Here is a 23,941-nt window from a genome sequence, read left to right as displayed (position 1 = left end):
ACAGCCTGCTGGTAACCTGCATGAGATTAGCAGTAATTCCTTGCCTGAGGGTGCATGGAGCTAACAATGTGCCTTACAGGAATCCCAAAAGCCATAGAGGGGAAGGGGGGGGAGCAGAATGAATAAGGACACCTGCCCAGAGACTTACCTAGAATCTTACTGATGCTCGAGTTGTGCATGTCTGGGAAGGCCTGCAAGATCTTCCGTCTCTCGTCCTTGGCCCACACCATAAAGGCATTCATGGGACGCTTTATGTGGTTGTTGTTCCTGGATTCGGGGAAATGCCGTGAGCCTGTGAAGGAAAGACCAAGGAACGGTCACTATAGAGACACCGGCAAAGCCAAGCCAAACAGAACTGGCAAAGGATCAGGGCGTTTAGGCGCAACCAGCAGACTCGGTTTAGAAAATAAAATACTTCTTCGTGCAGTGCGTGGTTCAACTAGGGAACTCGCTTCCACAGGAGGCAGCAATGGCCACTAACCTAGATGGCTTTAAAATAGGATTCAACAGATTAATAGAGGAGAGAGCTATAGGTGGTTAAAGTCTGCCTCCGCAGTGAGAGGCAGCAGTGCTTCTGAGTACTAGTTGCAGGAAACCACAGGAGGGGAGAGGGCCCTTGTGCATGAATCTTGCTTGAGGGTTTCCCACAGGAATCTAGTTGGTCAACTTTCCTTTGCCACACATATCTCCCTATTCCTCCTCCTTTGAGTGGCTCCCCTCCTTATCCTCCTTCAGAAGTTATTCCTCCACACATTCCCATTTGCAGGCCAACTTCTATCAGTGTACAAGGCCCTTCACAGCTTGGGAGCTCTTTACTTGAAGGATCCCCTTACCCTCATATATGCCTCCCACTCAACCACCTAGAGCTGTGGAACTGGCGCTTATACAGGTGCCACATACCGTATTTATTAGAGTCTAATGCGCTGTTGAATCTAATCCAAACCTTAATTTTCGCAACGTAATTTGGCCCCAAAAGGTGAGCATTAGATTCAAGTAAATATGGTAATGTTTGCTCCACACTTGCAAGGAAACAGTCTGTTAGTGTGGCAGTTCTTAGACTCTGGAACTCCCTGTGCACTGTCAACAGGCAGGTGCCTTCACTGAACTCTTTTTGGCAATTCTGTTTAGGCAAGCTGACCCAAGATGTGTACATTGCTGATCTTAATCTATAATTTTAGCTTAGATTGTCTATTTGTAACTCTTTGTTTTATTCATTTTGCTTTTTAAATAAGCAAGATATTACATTGATTTTTATTTGCAATCCAATTTTAGATAACTGCTTTGTAACCACTTAAAGGTTTTATTTGCAGTGAAGCAGTGTACAAATTTTGTTAAATAAAAATAAAGGAGTAAAGATCTGCCCCTTTCTGCTCAATTTGCAAAGGTGAAACCTGGAGCTAGCAGGACAAGAGGTGGGGCCAGTTCAAGCAGCCGCACTTCAATGACAAGAATGTGTGGAGGAATAACATTAAGTTTCTATATTCAGTTCCCCCCCCCCCCATGCTATGAACATCTCCCTCATTCTCTTGAACTCCTCTCTCATTCTCTTAGAATGAACCTACCTGAGAGGTGCCGGGACTGTGCTACCTATAGGCCATGTGTGGAGAACCTTTGGCCCTCCAGATGTTGCAGAGCTACAACTCCCTGGCCATGGACCATGCTCGCTAGGGCTGATGGGAGTTGTAGTTCAGCAATGTCTGCAGAGCCAAAAGTCTCCCACACCAGCTATAGATAGCACAATGTGGTTTCTGCATATCAGCTGAATGTGGAACTGTAAAGAAGCTGAGAACTTGTAAAGTCCATGTGGGAGGAATCTCACTAAATGGGATTTTTCAGAAGCTTTGCCTTTCTCCTGCCCCGATTATTGGGCTTTGGAGACCTGAAATATGTTAACTGCAGCAGAAGCACCTGTGAGGAACAGAAAGTCGGGGGGGGGGGAGGAGAAGGACCCAATTCTACCATAGATAATTTTTTATGATCAACTATCATTACCATCCCCATCACAGGTTAGCATGGACTCATCCAGTCTCTGCAAAGAAGTCTCATCCACCTGTTCTTTTGCAGGTGAAGAATCCAAGCTGACGTGGTCCTGAAAGCATATGGGAAGGTGGTTTACTGAATTTTACCAGGGCAAGCAAGGTTAGGAGTGACTTGAATGAAAACTTCAACTGAAGCATTTACTGGCACGCACTTTTTGCTAAATAAAGACTGTATGTTTTTACTTCTTGTTAGTCAAAAGTACTGTATATTCCTGTGTATAAGACTACTTTTTAACCCAGGAAAATCTTCTCAAAAGTTGGGGGTCGTCTTATACGCCGGGTCGTATTTCTTATACGGCGAGTGTATCCCAAACTCTATATTTTAACTGGAAAAGTTGGGGGTCATATTATACACCCAGTCGTCTTATACGCCCGAATATACGGGTAAATGACTTTTGCGAAATAAGGAGCCCCAAAATGCAGGGCTGCATAGCCTAAAAGCTGCTCCTTGACTGGACAGCCAAAGACCACCCCAAGACCAGCATGCAGCACTATCTGCAAGACAAAGGGGCCTGGACAGGTTGTTTAGGACACACCACCATGCTTGAACTCAGCAGGCAGGGCAGGAAAATATCAGAATCCCCTCAATTTTTAGGGAAGCCCCATTAAAACCAGACTGGAAACTCCAACAAGCATTCTAGATCACTTCTAAAAGCATCACTCTAAAGACAAAAGTCATGGGAGCAAGATCTTCTTGTAACTTTATGACAACAGAGCAATAATTCTATTTAGTGATGCTCCTGAAGTTCAGAATTGGGGAGTTCAGGCACAAGCTTCCCAGTTCAGAACTTCTGGGCTAATCCTGAGCCAACACGCTTTCTTGTTGCCTTTGCAGGGTATATTTTGGGGCAAAAAGAAGGGACAGTGGAGGTAATTGTGAAAGCATCAACTAAGAAGCCCACAAGCCTTCTCATATTCCTGATGACCTCGCTAGAAGCACAAGCTTAGCACGTCTTAAGCTTAAAAATGTATACCTAAATTCAAGTCTAAACCAAGTTCCAGTTAGCTCATTATAAATGAGTCCATTCCTAATTTAGCCTTGGCAAGTTCATTCTTTGCTATTACAAAAGTTGACTTTTGGGTACCAGTTACATTCCTTACAGGTGATGGGTCTATCCCACCACAGATTCCACATTATAGTTATTCATATCTACTTCCTCAAAATTATGGTTTTCACACGTGACTTTTAACAGAGAGTGCATCTTCAGGGTGTTGTAGGAATTCTAAGGTCTTATATAGAATAAATGTTCATAAATGTACAAGGCAAACACACATGCGTAAGTATAGTGTCTGAAACAGTACGGAAATCCCGACTCTCCCTTTTTAAGACCAAACCCATCTCAGAAATACCACTTACTTTCCTATAGGGATGATTTGGAGATCCATCCAATGCTCTGCTTTGGCTGTGCAGAAGCTGCCGGGCATCCTGGATTGCTTTGGTGATAGCATCTCCCTCCCCCAGGAACCCTGAAATTTAAAAATGAAATGGAATCAGTGTCACAAGATCCAGCAGGGATATCTGGTGCCCTTGCGCAGAGCCCAGTCCCAGTAAGGTACTTGGGGAAGAAAGGCACGCCACTTAAGTTCCAGTTCCAGCAATCTTAGATCCCTTGTCTTCTAAAGCATCTTCTCTCAGAACCATCAAAAGATTTTTGTCTTATCAGAAAGAGAAAGCTTTAGTTATCTTGTGCCTTCCATTATCATGAAACTGCAGGGTGAGCCCCTCTCATGCAAAACACATTAGATTACATCCAGGTCCTCTGCAGCTATTTATTTGGAAATACTAGCACTGTACCATAAAGAATGGAGATTCAGGTCCCCACTTAATGGAGATTCATAAGGATGCATTTGAAAATGGGGAGAAATCCACTTTTCAGTGTTCTGTATTTGAACATAGCAAAGTGGTTAAATGGGAAACAAACCACATTTTAGTGAATTTGAATATGTGCTTCTAGAGCAGCCCTTTCCTAATCTAGTGCCTTCCATATATATTGAGGCTCACACGTCAGTCCCAGCCAGCATTGCCAATGATCAAGGATTACGCAAACTTTGGTTCAAAACATCTGGAGGACTTTTGTTGAAAAGGCTGCTCTAGAGTGAAAGTATATTTCTCATGGTATCTTCCTTTTCAAAACCAAAGCAAAAAACTGCCATATACAAGCAGGCTTGGAATTTTAAATTACTGAAAATTTTAAAAATATATTAAATGAAACACATTTAAACAGTTACAGGTAGGTAGGTAGCCATGTTGGTCAAACATAGTTGAAACAAAATAAAAAAATTCCTTCCAGTAGCACCTTAGAAACCAACTAAGTTTGTCATTGGTATGAGCTTTCGTGTGCATGGTATCTGAAGAAGTGTGCATGCACACGAAAGCTCATACCAATGACAAACTTAGTTGGTCTCTAAGGTGCTACTGGAAGGAATTTTTTTATTTTGTTTCAACATTTAAACAGAGCATGTCGACATAACTGATATGAAGTTGTGTTATACTGAGTCAGACTAGTACTGAGCATTGCCTCCACTGATTGACAGCAGCTCTCTAGTCTTCCTTAGTCCTGCCTGGAGATGCCAGGAATTGAACCTGGGATATTTTCTGTATGCCCTACCAATGAGCTACAGCCTTTCCCTTTCCAACACTGGTGCAGCAGTACCAACAGAGGAAAACAATGCCAAACAGAATCCCGAGGAATGCCAGGTTCAAGTCCTTCCTAAATCCAGGGATGGGTGCAGATCTTTTCCCACATCAAATCAAGAGACTAAGGTAACAAATCATGAGCTTGCAGTTGTCCTCCAAATGCAGAAGCACTTCTGTGCCAGCTCAGAACCTGAGCAGGGGGAATTTCCATAGCCTTACCCAAAGGGAGGCTGGGAGGGCTGGTCTGCAGCTCCTGAGAGACCCCGTGGTTAGGAGCGAGGGACTGGCAACTGCTGATCTTTAAGCTGGGTGAGCTGGAGGAATTGGGGAGCTCAGAGCCTTTGGGCTTTGCTGTTAAGTTCAGTGGCTGCGAAGATTCCTGAAAAGGAAGGAGAGAAGGAGAGTAGAAGCACATTCCCAGGGGAGTTTGGAAGCACACAGGGAAAACAGTTTGGGGGTTGCACCTGGATCTGTAGGTGGCCTGAGCTTGCGGGTCTCTTCAGTGCGGACAGAGGGGGGCTGTGCAGCAGCTGCATGGGGTATTCCCCTGTAGATGGGATAGGAAAGAGAACAGTCGGAGATTAGTTACTGAATCAAACAGTGGTTCATATCTTTCTCCCAGTGAAACCTCGCCAGGAATCGCAAGCTTTCTGCATTAAGAACTAGGAAATTCAAACGGGGCTCTCAGGGTTAGGCAACCCAAAATAGGTTTGCATAAAATTGAAATTGGTTTAACAGCTAATCAATAGTTCCCTGGTGTGTGTCTCTGAGCATTTGAGGGAGTCATGGTCCTCTGGTGTAGAGTCTTCCTATGACAGCAGCCCCAAGGAGGAGACAGATCCACACACTGGTCCTTCTCATGGGAATCCACTGGCATTGGAGCCTACATCTTATCCCCTAAACTCTGAGAAAAAACCTCTAATAACTAAACCACAGACTTCTCTGAGGATCAGGGGAGCTTTCCCCAAAACAGTCCCTACAGATGCAGCACTTGGTGATGTGTTGGGGGGGGGCAGAGGCCTTCCCTCTTGACTGTGCGGCCCAGACCATAAAGCTCCACCAGTTTCTCCAAGATCCTACCGAGACAATTTGGGATTTTCTGCCACAGCTGCAGGACCACTAACTGTAATCCTGGGTGGGTATCTTGGCCCTTCTCTGAGGCAAGGCTAGCCCCAAACATTTTGCTGACTCAAGTGAAGGCCAAGACAGGTTAGCTGGAACCAGCTCTTTAAATCCAAGAAGCCTGACTGATTTGGCTTTAAACTAAGATACTAATTTGCCGACCGCATAGATTTGTGTGGTCCCATGGACTTTAATAGTTGCAGTTGTTAATGAACCACACACGGAAGACAACTGTGCAGAAGCACCCAGAAATACTGTGTCCCATTAACCAGAATTCAACTCTTTTCTTGGCCTCTTCGTACCTGGTTTGCAAGGGATTGGCTGGATGGGAAGTGCCATTTGAGAATCTGGGGAGACCGAAAGAGGCTGGTGGCTGGGAGGAAAGGCTGGAATCATTACATAGGGCATGTTGACCTGCTGGAGAGAAAAGGGTGAGGGGGACAGACAGACAGACAGACAGACAGACAGACAGACAGACAGACAAAGCCAAATACAAAGTTACCTTTAAGCAGTGCTTTCTTTCAGGAGGTACTCAATGGTACGTAGTACTGGCACCTCTTTTTTGTGTTAAAAATGTGACACTTACTGTCATGGGCGTAGCCAGGGGGGCAGCTGCCCCCCAATCAATACAAATCAACACAAATCTGAGGTTCTGCCCCCACCCTAACAAAAGCCTAGAGTTGCCAGACTCAATAGAGGACAGGACTTCTGTGCCTTTAATTGCCCTGCTCTCTTTTGAGTCTGGAAACCTTAAAGAGAAACCCTTTGTTTAATTTCCAAGCAAAGGAAATTACCCTCCCAACATATCTATGGAGGTACAACCACGCCATACTGCAGTGGAGGGAAGGCTGAAACTTAGGGTCAAACTACGGTGAGAATGAGATGGGAAAATGCATTTCCAGTGCCATTTTTTCCTTTTCTGTGCTCAAGGAAGCCAGAAGGGATGGGATGGTGGGAATTTGCAGTGCAGAAGGGCAATTTGGACAGGGACTGCAGTGCAGGAGGTGAGTTAGGACCCCCCCCCCCTGCACAACAGCTTGGAGTTCAATCCTTGGAATCTTCTGCTAAAAGGGTGACAATCAGCTGCTCATGAGTCCTTGCAAAGAGCCACATAAGGTCTTTTGAAGCCCCAATGATCAGCTGGTTGTTAGGGCTTTAAAACACCACACACACAGCTATCTGCAAACACCAGCAATCAGACAATTGCCAAGGCTTGCAAAGAGCTGTGCAGGGCAATATGCACAGGACTTTGCAGGTGCCACCAGCCCCTTCATAGCTAAGAAAAAAATCTTCACCTGCCCCATAACTGATGCCATAGATGACTTCAGGTGTAAGGCAGGTGGTCTCAGAGACCAAATGGGGAAGCATGGCAAGCCTAATCCGAACTGTGGGCCACAGATTACCCACCCCTGATGTACTGTACAGCATACACCCTAGTCTAAAACACATTCACTTTGAAGTGAGACCCATGGATTTTGATGGGCTTTACTTTTAAATAAGGGGTTTAGATTTCCAGCCATTGGCAGACCTATCTTACGGTTTGAATGCATGTTCAATTCACTATTGTCCTGCTTCTGTGTTAATTTCTGGACAGCTAGAAAAAGAATTAGTGCGTCACTCCTAACCTAGTTACACAGGGAGCATCTGGCAGAGCCAGGTGCCAAACCTTTGTCTCCTGATTTTCAGTCTAACTTCCTTGCTATGTGCAGGGGGGAAGGAGACCCCTTTTACCTGGATTTGCTGTTGTAGCAGGTTGATCTTGTGTTGCTGCTGGATCAGCTGTTGCTGTTGCTTGGCAATCTGCAAGAGGAGAAGACTATGAAGGGCCAAGGGGCCAAATGAACACAGGCAGCCCATGAGAGCTGCTGTCTATGAACCAGGCATTGAGAACTTCAAGACACATGATGCTTCCCATTCGGCTTTCCCAAGCACTTCCCCATCTTTATTACAAAGGAGAACCTCCCAGCCCTTTCACGATCCAAGCTTGAGTCTTTGTAAGGAAGAGGTGAATGAGCACATTATCATAGCTGCCAAGTTTTCGCTTTTCTCGCGAGAAAGCCTATTCAGCATAAGGGAAAATCCCTGTAAAAAAGGGATAACTTGGCAGCTATGCACATTATTTGAATCAATCTGGTATCAGATTTGCACATTATAGAGCGGAAAACAAGTATATAATGCAGGGTAAGGAACCTGCAGCCATCTAGATATCCAGCAACAACTGGAGGACGAAAGGTTCACGTCCCCTGATATAATCCTAATATAATCCTAAAATCTAAACTCTTGGGATTACTTCTAAATCATGAAGGCTTGCTGTCTCTCAAATTTGGTAGCACTACAATGCATAACCACACCTGATGAAGTAAATGATTGTCCTTACTTAAAAGACTCAAGTGGCAATAAATTAGGTAGTATTGATGACTTCACAGGAGCTTTTATCTTCTTTGCAAACTAATATGCCCACTCCTCTGTAATCTCATTTTCCTAAAATTGTTCAGTTTCTCATTCTTCTTAAGACAGCTGAGTTCTTGGGAGTACAGTGGAACCTCTACTTATGAACATAATTCATTCTGGATGTCCATCCGCTGGTTGAAATGGTACGCTAGAAGAGGCGTCTTGTGTGCGTGTGCATTTGGCGGCAGCCACTTCTGCGCACACACAGATGGCAGAAGCCGCTCCCGCGCATGTGCGAATCGCAGCAAACCCGGTGTTTACTTCCGGGTTTGCCGCGGTCTCAACTTGGAACGTCTGCAAGGCTGCAAGTAAGTCGAGGTTCCACTGTATCCTGTCAACTTGTCTTAGTCCTATGACGAGTTAAACTGGCAACAAATTTGTACATAACTATGAATGCTACCTGGTTTATCATTTCAGAAATACGACAGGTGTCAAAGTGCAGCTGACGTGCATGTTGCAATTATTCTTCCATGTCAACAACTGCTTGATCAATATAGACCTTAAAATGGGGAAATGGAACCTTTGAAAAGTCTTGATTTGTGGACTTGGAAATCACAAAGTTGAAACAATGTTTTCTTTAGTTTTGGTGTTTAGTTTTTTTAAACTTTCCTGCTTGTTCTGTATGCTTTCCTAATTTTTCCTCCATATTCACACATCCCATGGAAACTGTACACTTTTTAACATGGGGATCTAAGAATTCCAACAGGCAATGATATACAGAGAGATGCATCAACGTGATTCACAAATCACTGTAAAGTGGTCATAATTGCACTTAACCGTTACAGTTCTATAGACATTGATCAAACAACATTTATAATTCATGTAGCTCATTGTAAGTAGTTTGTGGGACTGAATTCTACATGCTTGGGGGGAAGGTACTATCGTTAATAGCTGGTTCTCCCACTCACCCCCAAATTCTCATTATTGCAAATACTCATTGTTGCAAATAACTGTATTCCATTTTTAAGTCTACAATTGTAATCCTAGTGAGGTGTGCACCAGATTAAATATGCATAGGATTATGCTGTGTATGGCTAGAGCTAATAAAACCTTAAAATCTTCCCTGTCACCATGCAGAAGCCCAGATCTACCTATTCCCACCAGCCTCACCTCCCTGCATCACCAGAAGATAACATTATATGTGACTTGCGAACCTGTTCACTTTACACCGGTGCTATTTTCCCATTCCAAATAATGGTGATATTCAACTCAGTTTTAACCAGAGTCAATCCACTGAAGTTACTGGTCCTAACCAAGTCATGTTTATTAATTTCAATGGATTTGCACCTAGTAAAACTTAGTTGGCGCCTACCCACTTATTTGAGTTGTTTAGTAAGGCATTTAGTTCTTTAGAAGAGATTGTGCGAGTGACTCCCACTTCATTGTGACTCCCACATATCCTATGCGCTGCAGAGCTTCCCAATCCTGAACCATAGGATTGTCAGCACGCCTGCCAAGCAAATCACAGCTTGCAGCAATGTCAGGTCTTGAACACTTTGCAATGAAGCATAGCTTGCCTATACAAAGTGGTGTCAGAAAATGCTTCTGCGTTATCCATTCTGTTCAATACCTCTGTAATTTCCTGGGTCTGGTGTACCAGGTACATTACTTCTAAATTGTTTTTCCCCTAAATCACTTGAGATATGTAAAGTGCCAGTAACCCCTGTAGCACCATTATGTCAGGGACAGAATTGACAAGATCCCTTGCCAAGGTCACATGGGCTCTGCTAACCTGCATCCAAGCCACTTCCTGAAGACCTATCCCAAAGGTTGAGAAGGGCAAACACAGCCCCAAAGTTGTGTTCTACTTCCTACCTGTTCCTGCTGCTGCCTGGCCAGTTCCATCTGTTGCTGCTGCTTCTCAAACAGCATAGCTGCCATGTTCTTCTGCTCCGAGTGGGCAGTCAGCAGCTGGTCCCGCAGGATGGACAGCTGGTTAATCATGACCAGCAGCTGCAACTCCTTCTCTGCCAGGCTTTCTTGGGTTCCTGGGACAAACAAGAGCCCAAAGGAAAAGAGGAAGAGGAAGAAGGACAGGAAGAGAGTTTGTAAATCTAGGTCTGCAACATCTAATTCATTAAGCACTCTGTGGAGAGTGAAGGGGGTTCAAACAGCACACATACATTGAAAGAAAGTGTATGGGGACTATGTAGGTTAGCCCTGTGCCTGATGACAATTTGCACAGTGATCAAGGCTCCCTGTTCAGTCAATTTATGAAGGGGATCTACTCACATGCTCATCTGCACACACAGAAGTCTCCATGAATTGGTGAGAGGCAGCAGTCAGGGTCCCACCTTCACATTAAGTTCTGCCTGTGTACATCAATGGGCAGGTAGAGCCCCTTCACATATCAGCCATAGGTGCAGATGGCATGGGTTGACACTGCTACACACGGGCAATAAAGGCAGGGTTGGCTGATCAAGCCACACAACCGCCTTCACACATTCTTTAAACACATAGCCCCCCCCCCCAGGAGAGCTGGGGAAATCTAGGTCTGCAATGTATAATCAATTAAGCATAGCTGATTGCATCTCTTTTGATTCCCTAAAAAGGTGGCTGTAATTAATCAGGTGGCAGGGTTTTTTTGCTTTAAAAAATAATCAATTCTTTTTAATGCAGGTACCTACAAAATTGGGGAGCGGGGAGGCACCTTCTCAGAAAAGGCATTCCACCGTCACTCTCTCACCCAGGAGAAAATGCCTTTTCTAAGATGGTTCCTGCTGCTGGGACACATGCATGCCTATCCCCCCTTCAGATCTATTGTTCTGTAGGCAGATAAATACAGATTTTATTGATTAACTGCTATACAGATCAATTCAAACTCAGTCAAGAGTTCTGAGGATGAGAGAGGAATCCAGCAAGCTATGATTCCAAAGTGGACAGACCTGATCCTATCTGCCTGGACAAATGTGATGCTCAGGGCAAGGAGTCACTCTGGAACCCATACAGGACTGGATTCTCAATCTCTTAAAAATTTTCTTATGAGGTGGTTCAAGGCTGGCCGGCCTGTCTTCCTTCAAAAACAATTCCAGTTGCCTAAGAGCAGCTAACTAGTGCATGGGGCTATTTCTGCTGTACATATTGAAATCAATGTGGCAAATCCCACTAGGATTGATCCATTTTTAATTATGTGTTGTCACTCTTGGGGGGGAATGTTGCTATCCTACATACATTTTAAGTGTATTTTACATATTTTACAAAGACTTTAAAGGTGGCGGGGGGAGGGGGTGAATGTAAAATATAAAACGTATGCAAAAAATTTCCAGAGAACAGCAACACATCATCAAGACCTGCCATTACTTGTTACACTGATTTCAATGCATGTACTCGCAGGAGCCCTGTGAGCTAGCTAGATGCTCTTAGGCAGATGATTTTTTTAAAAAAAAATGAGAAAAGATGGCAGGCAAATACAGCCCTTGGACCACCTTGCAAGCACACACAAATTTGGACCACCTTATGGTGTGTGTCCCCCCTTAATTTCTTATGTCAAAGTATTCTGTGTGGGATTTAAAGATTATATATGGTAGATTTGTCCTTGAAAACCTGAATGGAAATGGGATGAAACAAACTTTGGTTCCACCTTGCGATGAACCAGCCCAACACGGATTTTGTTCTGGGGCCTATTCCTAGCAATAGCCCTAGGGAAATCATCACATGCAATCAGTTTTGTGAATTATAAATAATATATACAATTCTCACCAAAGACCAGGGACCTCTTCTTGCACCATGTGTTGTACGACTACAACTCCCATCATCCCCAGTCTGCAAGGTCAGGGATTATGGGAGTAGTAATCCAGCAACTTCTGGGGGGCCTCAGGTTACCCACCCTTGTATTAGGGCAGGCATCACCAAACTGCAGCCCTCCAGATGTTTTGGCCTACAACTCCCATGATCCCTAGCTAACAGGACCAGTGGTTGTGGAAGATGGGAACTGTAGTCCAAAACATCTGGAGGGCCGATGTATTAGAACATACATTCGCAACATACACTAGCTAATGATGGGAAGCCATGTCTTATATTTCAATGGTTCCGTATCCTCTGTAATAAGGCAAAGCTTTATGAGCTGTGGTGATATTAATTCAATGACAGTAGGCTTTGTAATTTAACTTGACTGATGTGGGGGAAAGAGGGGCTACGGGTCCAATATTGTCACTCTCTAACCAATAGAACAAATTATGCCTGCTCTCTGTGGCCTGGGCCTTAAAGCAGTTCCAGCCAAACCAGACCAGATGCTCACCTCTCACATCTTTGGATTCCATTGGATTTTTTCCCAGAAGTCTCTCTTTCCAGTCACTGGACAGTAACTTCTCAATGGTCGGCATCACTGTAGAAATAAGAATGTTAGTGTACAACATGTAGGTAGCTTTCTGGTTCGAAAGGAGAAAAGTTTCAGAGTTTATTTTAAACAATGCATTGATCATATGGAACAACAGAAATGATGACTGGATCAATTCATGGAGGACAAATCTCCAAGGACAGATTCCTCAGTGGCCAAGATGATGAGGCCTTTTTACGAAACTGACTGCCGAAAGGTGGGACTGAAGGAAGGGGACAGATTATTCTATATCTAAATACCTCAGTTTTTGAGAGTCTCGGAAGCCGAACCTTTTGGTTTTCGAATGACGAAAACACAGAAGTGAATGCTTCCGTTTTCAAACATGCCTCAGAAGTTGAACGGCTTCCGAGGCGCATTTCTTCGTATTTTCAATGGAATTTGCCGACCGCCCATTGCTCCTCGGTTGTTGAATATTTTGGAAGTCGAATGGTCTTCCGAAACGGATTACGTTCGACAACCAAGGTACCACTGTGCTATTTTCTCTTTAAGTCATGGCACTTGGGTGGATGGATGGACGGACTGTTTGATCCAGTTTGAACATTCTAAAATTATTATACACATTTGTCGGTGTAACTACATCCACCTGCAGCAAAGGAGCTCCTCCAAAAAGGGAATGATTCAAGCAGAAGGGGCCGGCATGGTGCAGCTGGGCTGTAGAGCTGTCCTCCTGACAATGGCGTCACTATAGGTTATCTGGGTGAGGCACAGCAGCAATGAGGTGGGGCCTGCAAGATGCGCTGACAGGAGCACTGGGTTGGCTCCACCGCTGCAACTGTGCAGCCCCAACCTCACTGTTCCTTTGCTGCCCCTCTTCCAGGCAAGCTGAAACAATGCAGGTGCCAGGAGGATGGCTCCATAGCTCTGCCCTACCACACCAGCCACTACTGGATATATGAGAAGCTACCTTTCACTGCATCCAAGCCAATCATCTGCCTCCTTCCTGACAGGACCTCCACAAGGTCCTTCCAGCAGGTTCTTTTCCTACTTTGCAACACAAGGGGTTTTAACTAGAGATGCCGTGAATCTTGTACCCTGTGAATGCAAGGCTTGTGTTCTGCCACGCAATTATGGCCTCTTCCTAGAAAAGATGGCAAGAGTGAAGGAGGTGGACTTAACGCAATGGTTGTAAAGCACCCTTCTTACCTTCTTTTAAGTTTCTGTTGAAATCCAATTTTTCCTGGTTGCTCACTGCCGCCTCGAATGCAGAGTTCCTGGAGTCTAATGCCTTGTCCACTGGAGATGCAGATTCCTGAAAGAGAGCGAGCCATTGTCAATCACCCATAGCCTTCAGGAAATTAAAAAGGAAAGGGTAACAGATAGAGCTGATCCTCATGAAATCTTCCTTCTGTGCAGGGCGTGTTTGAGCATCCTCTTGAGTGAATGAGCTGCAGTGAATCAAGGTGCTCATTTCGAAAATGAGAAGATTGTGTCCCACCCACCCAAAAATCTTTTCAACTCACAAAGCAAGGACAAAATCAAATTGCTGCAATAGTATGTGGGTCAGCCATTAAACTGGCTGAGGGAGGGAAGAAGGAAAACCTATGGAACTGTTAGGAAAAGTTACACCTTTTTCAAGACTGTGGATTTAAAACGGAAAAGTAAACATTAAATTATGGCTCGGGTGTCAAAACATCATAGACGGGAAAACTAACCCAGTACTGTTCTGTTGTGAGTGGTAGTGGCTCACCCAAATCTTAGAAAGAGGCACCTGTAATCCTCTAATTATTTACCTTATTTAACTTATTGGTTGCTCATTACAAAAGGGTCTCTAAGGAACTTGCAAAAAGTTCAGATTTAAGGCCAAGCATTAAAGATAAATATTACACATTACAATAAAGCAATACAATGGCCCCCAAACTGCAGAACTTCAGCAGTAAAAAAACAATTTGCAATAAACAGCAGAACATTGATCACAATCCATCAAATTTCTGGGAGAAGAGATAGATTGTTATCTGGTGCCAAAAGGGTGTTAATAACCCTCACCAGGGAGAGGATTCCACAAGAGAGGAATGACAATTTAAAAGACTGGATCTGCAAGTTATTGAATCATAGTCCCTCCCCTTTGATTAACAAAAAAATCCCCAAATCACAGTCTTGAGCTTTCCCCCCACTTTTATTTTTACTGACATGTGTCTTAAGGGAGCAAAAACTTAATGGCAGGCCATTTCTTGAAAGATGTACACCTAGCCGTTTACATAGGGGTTTCTACTGCTACACATTCAAACTACAGGAGATCCACGATCCCAGCGACTCAGTCAACTGTCAGAACAGTCAAGAGGGCCCCCTATTTTGACTTGAGCAGTAGTGTTGAGGGGCAGCTCCCCGTGCCAACTTAACATTTTTGAATTCCTTCCCGCAAAACTGCTCTTTGCCCCCCTGGATACTGTGTGTGTGTGTGTGTGTGTGTGTGTGTGTGTGTGTGTGTGTGTGTATGTGTGTCCCAAGCAAAGCAAATTAGCAGCTTCGAGTGAAAGAATTGCCGGGGGGGGGGCAATGAAATCCTACATACTGTACAGTGATGCTGCTGGCTGCTTTTATGTGAAAGCCAAAACACCAGGAGGTAGACCACATACCCATATTCACAGATGCAAATGTAATATCAGAAACTCACTCTGGGCTAGTTCAGCCACTAGCTAAAATAAGGTGGCCACTTCTGGAAGCTGATTTGAGGTGTCCATTATTAGTTATTTTATTTATTATTGCTGAATTTGTAATGCAGTGGGGGTGTGTGTGTAAGAATCTCCATGTAGAGACCATGTACTGCTCTACCTGAGGGCCTTGGGCCAGATCTGAGTGGAATTATACATCCTAGTGGCCTGGCTTATGCGCTTTGAGTGCAGAAAATGTGGAGTGCCCTGCCTCAAGACAAGGAGGAAGGATGGAAGCCAATATACTTTGTCCCACCTGTGGAAGCGTTTGGGGCTCAGTAACTTCACTCAGTGGCAATGGTGAATTGTGTGGTTTCTCAGAGCCAGGAGGAGCACCAGTCACCTCCCCCTGTGTAGACTGGTAGCAGCTCTCAGTCTTCTCTTCTATCTTGATGCTGCAGTTCACCATGTTCCCAGCTCCATCGAGCTCCAGCTGAGGAGAGGCAGGGCTCCTCATGGACATCCTGTGGGGAGAAGGAGGTGGGAAAGGGGGGGGAGGTAAGAAAACGTCACATTGATGGATTTGCCAAAGAAACATGCCTTGGCATGATCAGAATTTGGTGTGAAAGAAAATTCCTGAATTGGGTACAAGACAGAGCCCCAGAGTGAAAACGGCATATATATACCGTATATACACACACGGCAGCATTCACACATTGTATGTATGTTTCCTTGCACAGGAGTGGTGTTAATGCCACAGGAGAACTGCCCCTCAGAGGGCTCTCGGCTTGGACTTTCCAGGTCCGTCAGAACCAAAAGCACAGCAATGCAACCACACAGCAATTTCCTGGCGCAGAAGCACAAGAAGGGGGCTTGGGGCGAAAGCAGCCATTGCAACTGGCCAAGTGCCACCAACCCTGCCACTCGGAGCTCTGGAAAAGCAGGGGGCAGTAATTACATAACAAACAAAGCCTGTCTCAAGCTGTGAATTAATCAAACTGCTGAAAATAAAACCTTCCTCTCAGGAACTTCAGACAAAAGAAATGAAAACAACAAGGCTGGCTGGGTAATGAAAAGCCAGCACACTGAATAGGGGACAAAAGGAAGTGGAACAATAGGGTGTTGGACAAAAGCAATAAAGTAAAAGGAAGTGTGACAGCTGAACAATGGGGCACTGTGCGCGCCAGAGTTTCTGATCTTAGCAGGGCTTTTTTATCTCGGTTCCCTGCCCTTCTCTGAACAAATCATTGTGCTTTTCAGGCTATTGGGTTTCCTCCGCCGCTTGGTTTTTGGCTCCTACTGCCATTCCAGTCTGAAGCCTGCGCCCTTCCATTTTCATCCCTGGTACGTTCCTATCCATGCCGCAAGCCCACCAGAGACCAAATAGATTCATCTTCTGGAGACAAAAGCCATCCATGTGTTGGGGAGGAGCACTGATAAGTGACAGCAACTCGACCCCCCCACCCCACCCCGCAAGGCATGCCAACTGCATTATGTAGTCTCTGGCTCGCGCGTCCGATGGCAACAAAGCAGGTCTCTCTCTCTCTCTCTCTCTCTGACACTGGTGCGCCGCTGCCACAGGAAAGAGCCTTTGCTCTCTGCTTCCTACGGCTGCTCCACATCGTGTTCAAGGAGCTTGGCTGGGGTGCCCAAGTCTCACACTGGGCAGTTTTCTGCATTCCTTGACAGCACAAAGGCACGTTGCCGCAGCTTCGGCCACTTAGTGCCAGGTGAGAAGTTAATTAATGAAAAGTTCATAACTTCCAATTTCTGTTTGGCATGAAGAAGGCTAGCTGAATGCATCCACCCCCACAGGGGTGTTTCCAATCCCCTTCAAGCTTGGACGGCAGAGCAAAGGATCAGCAGGGTCAGCAGAACTGCCACGGCTGATTGATTGATTGATTGATTATGGTGGCGGTGTTCAGAATTTGCCAGGCACATTTTGCACCTGGCTATCAGACACTTGCTACCAAGTAATGGTGCCCGGGAGTGCCAAGATGGCGCCTGAAGTCTCCACCATCTGGAGGTACATCCCTGGGGATCCTTGGATCTTGACTGCTTTCACACACTGGCAGCGCATCCAGCAGAATACTATCCATTATATTTCATCTGCACAATCAGAATGAATTTCAGGAACAAAAGCACTGTATTGAAAAATACGGCTTTCGAGCTGTCTGTCTGGCCCTAAAATGGCAACTAGGCATTCCGTTTGGCAACTATAACCTTTTGCTTAAGGAGACATTTGGCGCCTAGCTTACATATCTGAGTTTCTAGCTAGGCGTCAAATGGCACCTGAAACCTAGGTCGCCACAACGGAATATCTAGTTAACTCTTGGGGTACCTTCCAATACTACAATGCTACAATTCTACGATCTCGGCTACATTGCTTGACTGGCGCTTGCTCTTACAACAATTCGCTTGTCCCAGTAAGCAAGAAGAAAAGACACACACAGGGGAAATGGAAATGGTATTAACTATGGACCAAGGCAGAGGATTTTTGAAGTGTGGTGAAATATAACCCACTGTGCAATTCTGTGCTTCTTTATTAAAAGGCAGTGCGTGCCAAACTTCCAGTGTGGCGCTGAGCTGCAGAACCACCAACAAAGCAGGAAGCTGCCATCTAGGCATGCCAATGACAGATTAGATTGGGTGAGAGATTGAGCATTCACTTCAATAAGCGACACAATAGGTCCGCAAAAGGAAATGATAGGGCACCATAGTCTGTGATCTTAGCAAGCATGCAAGAGCACTGGGTGTGTTGTTGAACACCACATTCTTTCTGAATAGATATGGGTTAACATGCCAGTGATCTAAGTTACCCACTGTAGAAGAATCTGAGAAAGATGGCCTCCCAAAGGATTTACTGCAGTGCAAGTTAACTTGCCATGCCAACATTTCATGCCCCCCCCCCGCCGCAAAAAAAATGCAGTGATCAATATGAACTAAATACGGACGAGCTGACTTTTAGGTACACATTCCTTTTAAGAAAAATTATTTATTTATTTACCATTTTACGTATTATATGTGTATGCTGAGGCACTGGCTTGTGCAGTAGAAAGGAAAACTGACGTGATTGCTGACGTTTTAACTTTGATGAATGAATATTGCATTTTAGTGTTTATTGATTGCTTTTATGTGTTTTATTTGCTATGATCTGCCCTGGTGTCCTATGACAAAGGGCAGGATATACACTAAATAAATAAGCATGCAAGCAATCCTGCCTTTCTTCCATCATAAAACCCCAGGTGACATACAGGCGGCTCCCAGATGATCAATGACCAGATCTAGGTCTGCTTAACTTCAGAAAAATGGTGGCCTTGTGTGCTTTGCGACCAAATTCTGCGCCTTCTAAATGCTTGCAAATGCTGAGCAGGAGTGCATATTAACTAACTTACCCAGGAAGGATGGAGATATGCTGAAGATAATCCCCAGTGGAAACCAGATGGGATAAACTGAATTCCCTTGTGCTTGGGGACTCATACTTGTATAAGGGCTCATTGGACTAATATTGTAGGCAGGCAATATCAACTGGCTAGGCCTGATATAAATGCTAGACTGAGCTTGGATTTCTGCCCTTACTTGTTTATGGAGCGGTATCTTCTACCTGCTGTGCTTCAAAACTTCAGCTTCTCCAAAGGCCTACCTGTTTCCACATGGCCAACCAGAGGCCTATAAGAAGTCCACAAGCAGGACATGAGTGCAACAGTGCTCTACATCTGAAAGATCCAAAGTTCCCAGTAAATTATGGTTCCTGAACCTGTTATTGGCCTACATTTGCAAACATACCATTCCTATTGCTTGCAAGATACAAGCCGCAAAACAAAAGGCAGGTTTAGCAGTTGGCCCTCCATTTTCCTTCTCGGATACAAGGGATGTCGGTAGCATAAACAGCCCATGCTGTACATGGAGGACCTAAGACCATCTTTGCCAACTTATCATGCATTTCATTTTGCGGAAGTGCTCAAAGAACCTACAGAAGGTCAGAGCGAAAGAAACGTTAAAAAAAAAAGTTTTTTCAGGGCACCCCATCCCGCAAAAGGTACAATATGCAGAGATGAAAATGAACTGAGCAGAAAGGAGCCCATGCTTTCGTTCCAGTCCTTATTACTTCAGAAAGAATGCTGAATGCATAACCCCATTATGCTGAGGGGGAAAGAAAGCCATATTCTTGTTGCAGATCCCGCTCTCATGCTGGCTGGTATGCAGCCATGTAAGAGGGCTGCATTGTCATCCGGACAATGGGGGAATCAAGAACAATCAGTTGGTGGCCCGCTGAAAACGTATTCATTTTAAAAGAGAACACAAAGAGAAACTTCCAATCCTCCGGCAGGTCAGATTCGTATTGTACTTAACCTTTTGGTACCACTGGAAGTTTACTCTCAAAATGGGTCTGTTACTTTAATAGGTGTCTGTTTGAAAAGGGAGCCATTGTATTTTTATTACATGGTTTGCTGAACAAAAATATAGCCAGTTATCTTGTTACAAGGCATGTTCCAGCACTGGGCCTGTTCCCCGTTCTAATAGTCTCAGGTAGTTACCTCAAGGGAGGGGGGGGGCGCTCTGAAGTGCAAACAATGGGAACCGGAACAATTGGCCTGGGACATGGAAAATAGTCTTCCTGTAATAGGGCTTTCCTTTTAATGTTTCCTTTTCTTGCACTGGGTGGGAGGGCTAAGCAAAGCGTGAAGCCTTCGAATGTACAAGACAAAGAGAAGGGATGTGGCAGAGGCCAAGAATTTCAGCAAGATTCAAAGAAAGATTGGCACTGATGCGGATAATGAAACACCCCGTATGCTAAAATAGTTAAGCCTACAAAGCACTGGCTTTTTAAAGTTATGAAGTAATTGTTATTTGTTAATTTGCATCTCACCTTTTCAGCAAAGGGTTCTCGTTTATGTAGCACTTGCATGCAAAATGTTTGGGGGGTAAGCTTATCTTTTTTTCATCCTGACAACAAGTGGTCTATTTTTGTTGTCATTCCCTTTTCACAGAGACTGGATGGTGAGACATAAAAGGAGTCTGTGACTTCTCCATCTGATTACAAGAAGCCGCCTTATCAAACCATTAGTTCATTCTAACCCAATAGTGTCTATCTCAACTGGCCATAGCTGTCCTTTCAAGGTCCCAGGTGGGGGTCTCTGCTAGCTGTGCAACTTGAGACCCTTTTCAAAAGGAGATGCCAGGATCTGAACCCAGGGTCCCCTGCAGGCAAAGTATTTGCATGCTCAGTCCCCAAGTTATGTTCCCTTTCACCACTGCATCCTCAACTAAACAAATCCAGGTGTCTTGTCTTCAACAGCAGCACTCTGGTGTTCAGTGAATTATGTCAACTTTGAGGCAGGAGGAGGTACGTGATTTCCTAAACATTAGGAAATAACTATGTGTAGTTCAGATGAGAATTACATGAGGACACTGCAGTGCATCATAGCTGCATTCTGAAAATTATGTCAACACAGATTATGGCCACATTCAACAGTCAGATAAATTTACTTGCATTTTTGGGACCATATGTGTCAATTTATCAGGGACCTATTAATTGTGATGTGATAAACAGACCCATCAGAAGCACATAGCTGTCAACTTTCAAATTTGAAAATAAGGGATCAGCAGCAGCCTCACCTGTCCCGGGGACAGTCTACGGTATACAGTGGTACCTCGACTTACGAACGACTCAACAACTGAATTTTTCGACTAATGAATGGGGGCAATGGCTGTGCGCTTACGAATGTCCCGACATCCAGGGGGGAAATGCGGCGGTTTTAGATAGGTTGCTTCGACTTCCAAATTTTTCCATTTTCAATGCATTCCTATGGGAATTCGCGTTTCCAATGGCGTGTTTCGACTTATGAATTTTTCAACTTACAAAGGTGTCTTCGGAACGGATTAAATTCATAAGTCGAGGCACCACTGTATCTAACAATCCAGGATAGCAGCAGGAAACGGCGCTGGAATAAGGGAATTTCCAGCAAAAAAAGGGAAGGCTGACAGCTGTGGCTTGGAATAAGGGAGTTTCCCGCAAAAAAAGGGAGGGTTGACAGCTATGGAAGCAGCTCTGAGCTATCTCTTAACCTAACTCGGGAAGTGTGATGCTGGTCACTTCTTTAGTTACAATGCTGAGCTGACTCAGGATGCTGGGTGCTTCACTGCTGCTTAGCAACAGCCTGTACAGAGAGATCGGTCTATGCTTGACTGAAAGGGTAATGTCATCACCAACCTTTAAATCTAACTCTTAACATCCTGTCTTATACATCATGGGGCGGTTGGGGGGGGGAGAGTTATCTCATAAAAATTTGGGCTTTGAGTGAATATACAATAACCACTGAGAATAATCAAAGCTGGGTGAATTTATTTGTAAGCCCAAAAAACTGAAATCTTGCTATGGCGCCAGACTCTCTCAACAGCGGCTGCACAACTTCTTTCTACTTCCATTGTTATTTCTTTGTGGCATACATCCTGCTATTCTCCCTCCCTGTACTGCCACCCTTCCTGGCTAAAATCTATCTCTCCTGTTTATCCAGTGCCAGTAACAAAAAATAGCCACCCTGGGACTGGCAGCATGTGAACATTTGCAGGCCTCCCATCAGGAAATGGCACCTTCTTGGGTAGGGTGAAATCTCAAGAAACCTTTGGCATAGCCATGTATGGATTTGAAAGTTTGAAACGAAAGAGGCAGGGTGGATGCCATTGCGTATCACTGCAATGTACCCTCCAATTTTGAGGGCTTCAAGTCTGTTAATGGTACTTTCAAATGGATCAACAAGAACCCAGGTTACAAATAGCAAATTCAGAAATACAGCAGCGTAACCGGCCGATATTCTCAGTCACCAATTTATAGACCTATAACACCAAATGACAAAATCGTACACACAAGAATATGTAACATTCAAACATCATAGAAAAACGTACGACAAGATTCAGTCCAAATACCAGTCCAAAAAGTCTTAAATACAGCTCATATAGGGCATCCATACAGCATATGAAAAGGTTCCAAGATCCATACGGCATATGAAAAGGTTCCAAGATGTTATCAAGTAGATGAATAAGGATCTAGGTAACAACGGAGCATCCAAATGTGGTAACAAATGACGGTGGCAATGGAGTATCCAAATGAAAATGTACTCTTATAGGGATGCGGGTGGTGCTGTGGTCTAAACCACAGAGCCTAGGGCTTGCCAATCAGACGGTCAGCAGTTCGAATCCCCGCGACGGGGTGAGCTCCCGTTGCTCGGTCCCTGCTCCTGCCAACCTAGCAGTTCGAAAGCACGTCAAAGTGCAAGTAGATAAACAGGTACCGCTCCTGCAGGAAGGTGAACGGTGTTTCGGTGGACTGCTCCGGTTCGCCAGAAGCCGCTTAGTCATGTGACTTAACGGTCAGGGGTCCCTTTACCTTTATGTACTCTTATGCTTTAAAAAATGTTCCACATCACATACATTCTACACAAACAACAGTGGAGATCTTGCAAAATGAACACATCATGGTAGCACATTTGCATAAGAGTGCTCATTTATTATTGCAATGTGTTGTACGTGGGACAGCCTTAGAAGGCTGTTCAGACACCTCAACCAGTTCAAAATACGGTCACAAGACATCTGACTGGAACCACTTGATGGGAATGTATTGTATCTGTTTTTAAACATATTCACTGGTTACCAGCCAATTTTGAAAGTAAAATTTAAAGTGATGGTGCTTACTTTTAAAGTCCTGCAAGATTTGGACCTGGATACCTGAAGAGATGATTACTTCAATATCAAACTGTCAAATATTTTTGTGATATCATCAATATTGTTAATCATGAAAGTAAATATTTTGCTTACATGTAATTTTCACTATCTGTTCTTCATGCATTTCATTTTCTTCTGACCTCACTCCTCCCATCCCCCAAACCATGTGTATGTATATATGATTGCCAAGTTAGGATCACAAGTCATGCTTCTGGTGAAGTAGACTCTAGTTTGCAAATGCTTGTGCCAGACTACACAGGTTAGTCTTTTATGGTTGTTTTTGCTGCAACCCTCTAGAAAAGATTGATTTGGGCAAACCATGAGCTAGGCTTGTTGATTTAAGCATATCCATCATTTGACTATGCAAAATGTGATGTTTCACAGCTGAATGTGTGAACTGGCTCAACTGCAAGGCACTGTGAGGTGATAAGAAAGATCTGTCTGTTTGATGTGTGATGACTCATTCACACACATATATCAACACTTGCTGATGCAAGTGATCAGTATGCATGGGTGAATTGCTTGGGACAGCTCCTAAATAAGCAAGAGAAAGTTGAACCTGCTTCCAAACATCAATATATTAATTGCCTTCTACACGGTCTCAATGCGATATACGACAAAAACAGAAAAAACAATATTAAAAAGCAACAAACATCAGATACATTTAAAGCAAAATCAAAACAATACAAGATTGTCATTCACAGCAAAGACCCATATATCCTGAGGGGAAAGCCTGCAGGAACAAAAATGTCACCCACTTGCGGATAGTTGGTGCATGTCATATCGGAATGGAATTCCACAACAGGGGCAGCCGCATTAAACTCTGAGTTGTTCCACGTCTTTGGAACTTGCAGGAAAAACTGGATCGTAACATTCTACAGCTAATGGGCATGCTCAAACCTCTCTGAGGTGTTATTTGGAGTGGGGGCTATCACTTTAGGGGATTTTATTATATATTTTCACACTTCTGCAAACCCCAGGGTTCCCTGTGATTTCTCAGTGGCCCCCATTTGGCTCCCATCCTGTCACTATTTACTACCTGAGT

At 44.3% G+C, this 23,941-nt stretch overlaps 1 protein-coding gene across 6 annotated transcripts in view; it reads right to left on the bottom strand.

Annotated features, from left to right (window-relative positions):
- SOX13 (SRY-box transcription factor 13) overlaps positions 1–23,941 on the bottom strand; it is a 56,881-nt gene that overhangs the window by 8,712 nt on the left and 24,228 nt on the right. For 3 of the 6 annotated variants that reach the window (XM_035122772.2, XM_060277069.1, XM_060277070.1), the window contains exons 2-12: positions 15,491–15,698; positions 13,730–13,835; positions 12,488–12,574; positions 10,066–10,238; positions 7,531–7,599; positions 6,102–6,216; positions 5,142–5,224; positions 4,897–5,056; positions 3,397–3,506; positions 1,993–2,089; positions 149–292 (exon numbers count right to left, since the gene is read on the bottom strand). In XM_035122772.2, the coding sequence (XP_034978663.1) occupies positions 149–292; positions 1,993–2,089; positions 3,397–3,506; positions 4,897–5,056; positions 5,142–5,224; positions 6,102–6,216; positions 7,531–7,599; positions 10,066–10,238; positions 12,488–12,574; positions 13,730–13,835; positions 15,491–15,697 (1,351 nt within the window). In that variant the 5' untranslated portion in view covers position 15,698. The other 3 variants (XM_060277068.1, XM_060277072.1, XM_060277071.1) reach the window with 3 other exon arrangements.

This window comes from Zootoca vivipara, chromosome 7, assembly GCF_963506605.1.
Source record: "Zootoca vivipara chromosome 7, rZooViv1.1, whole genome shotgun sequence".
Lineage (NCBI taxonomy): Eukaryota > Metazoa > Chordata > Lepidosauria > Squamata > Lacertidae > Zootoca > Zootoca vivipara.
The sequence above is the reverse complement of the archived record's forward strand: the minus strand, read 5'-3'. Positions and strand labels throughout refer to the sequence as shown.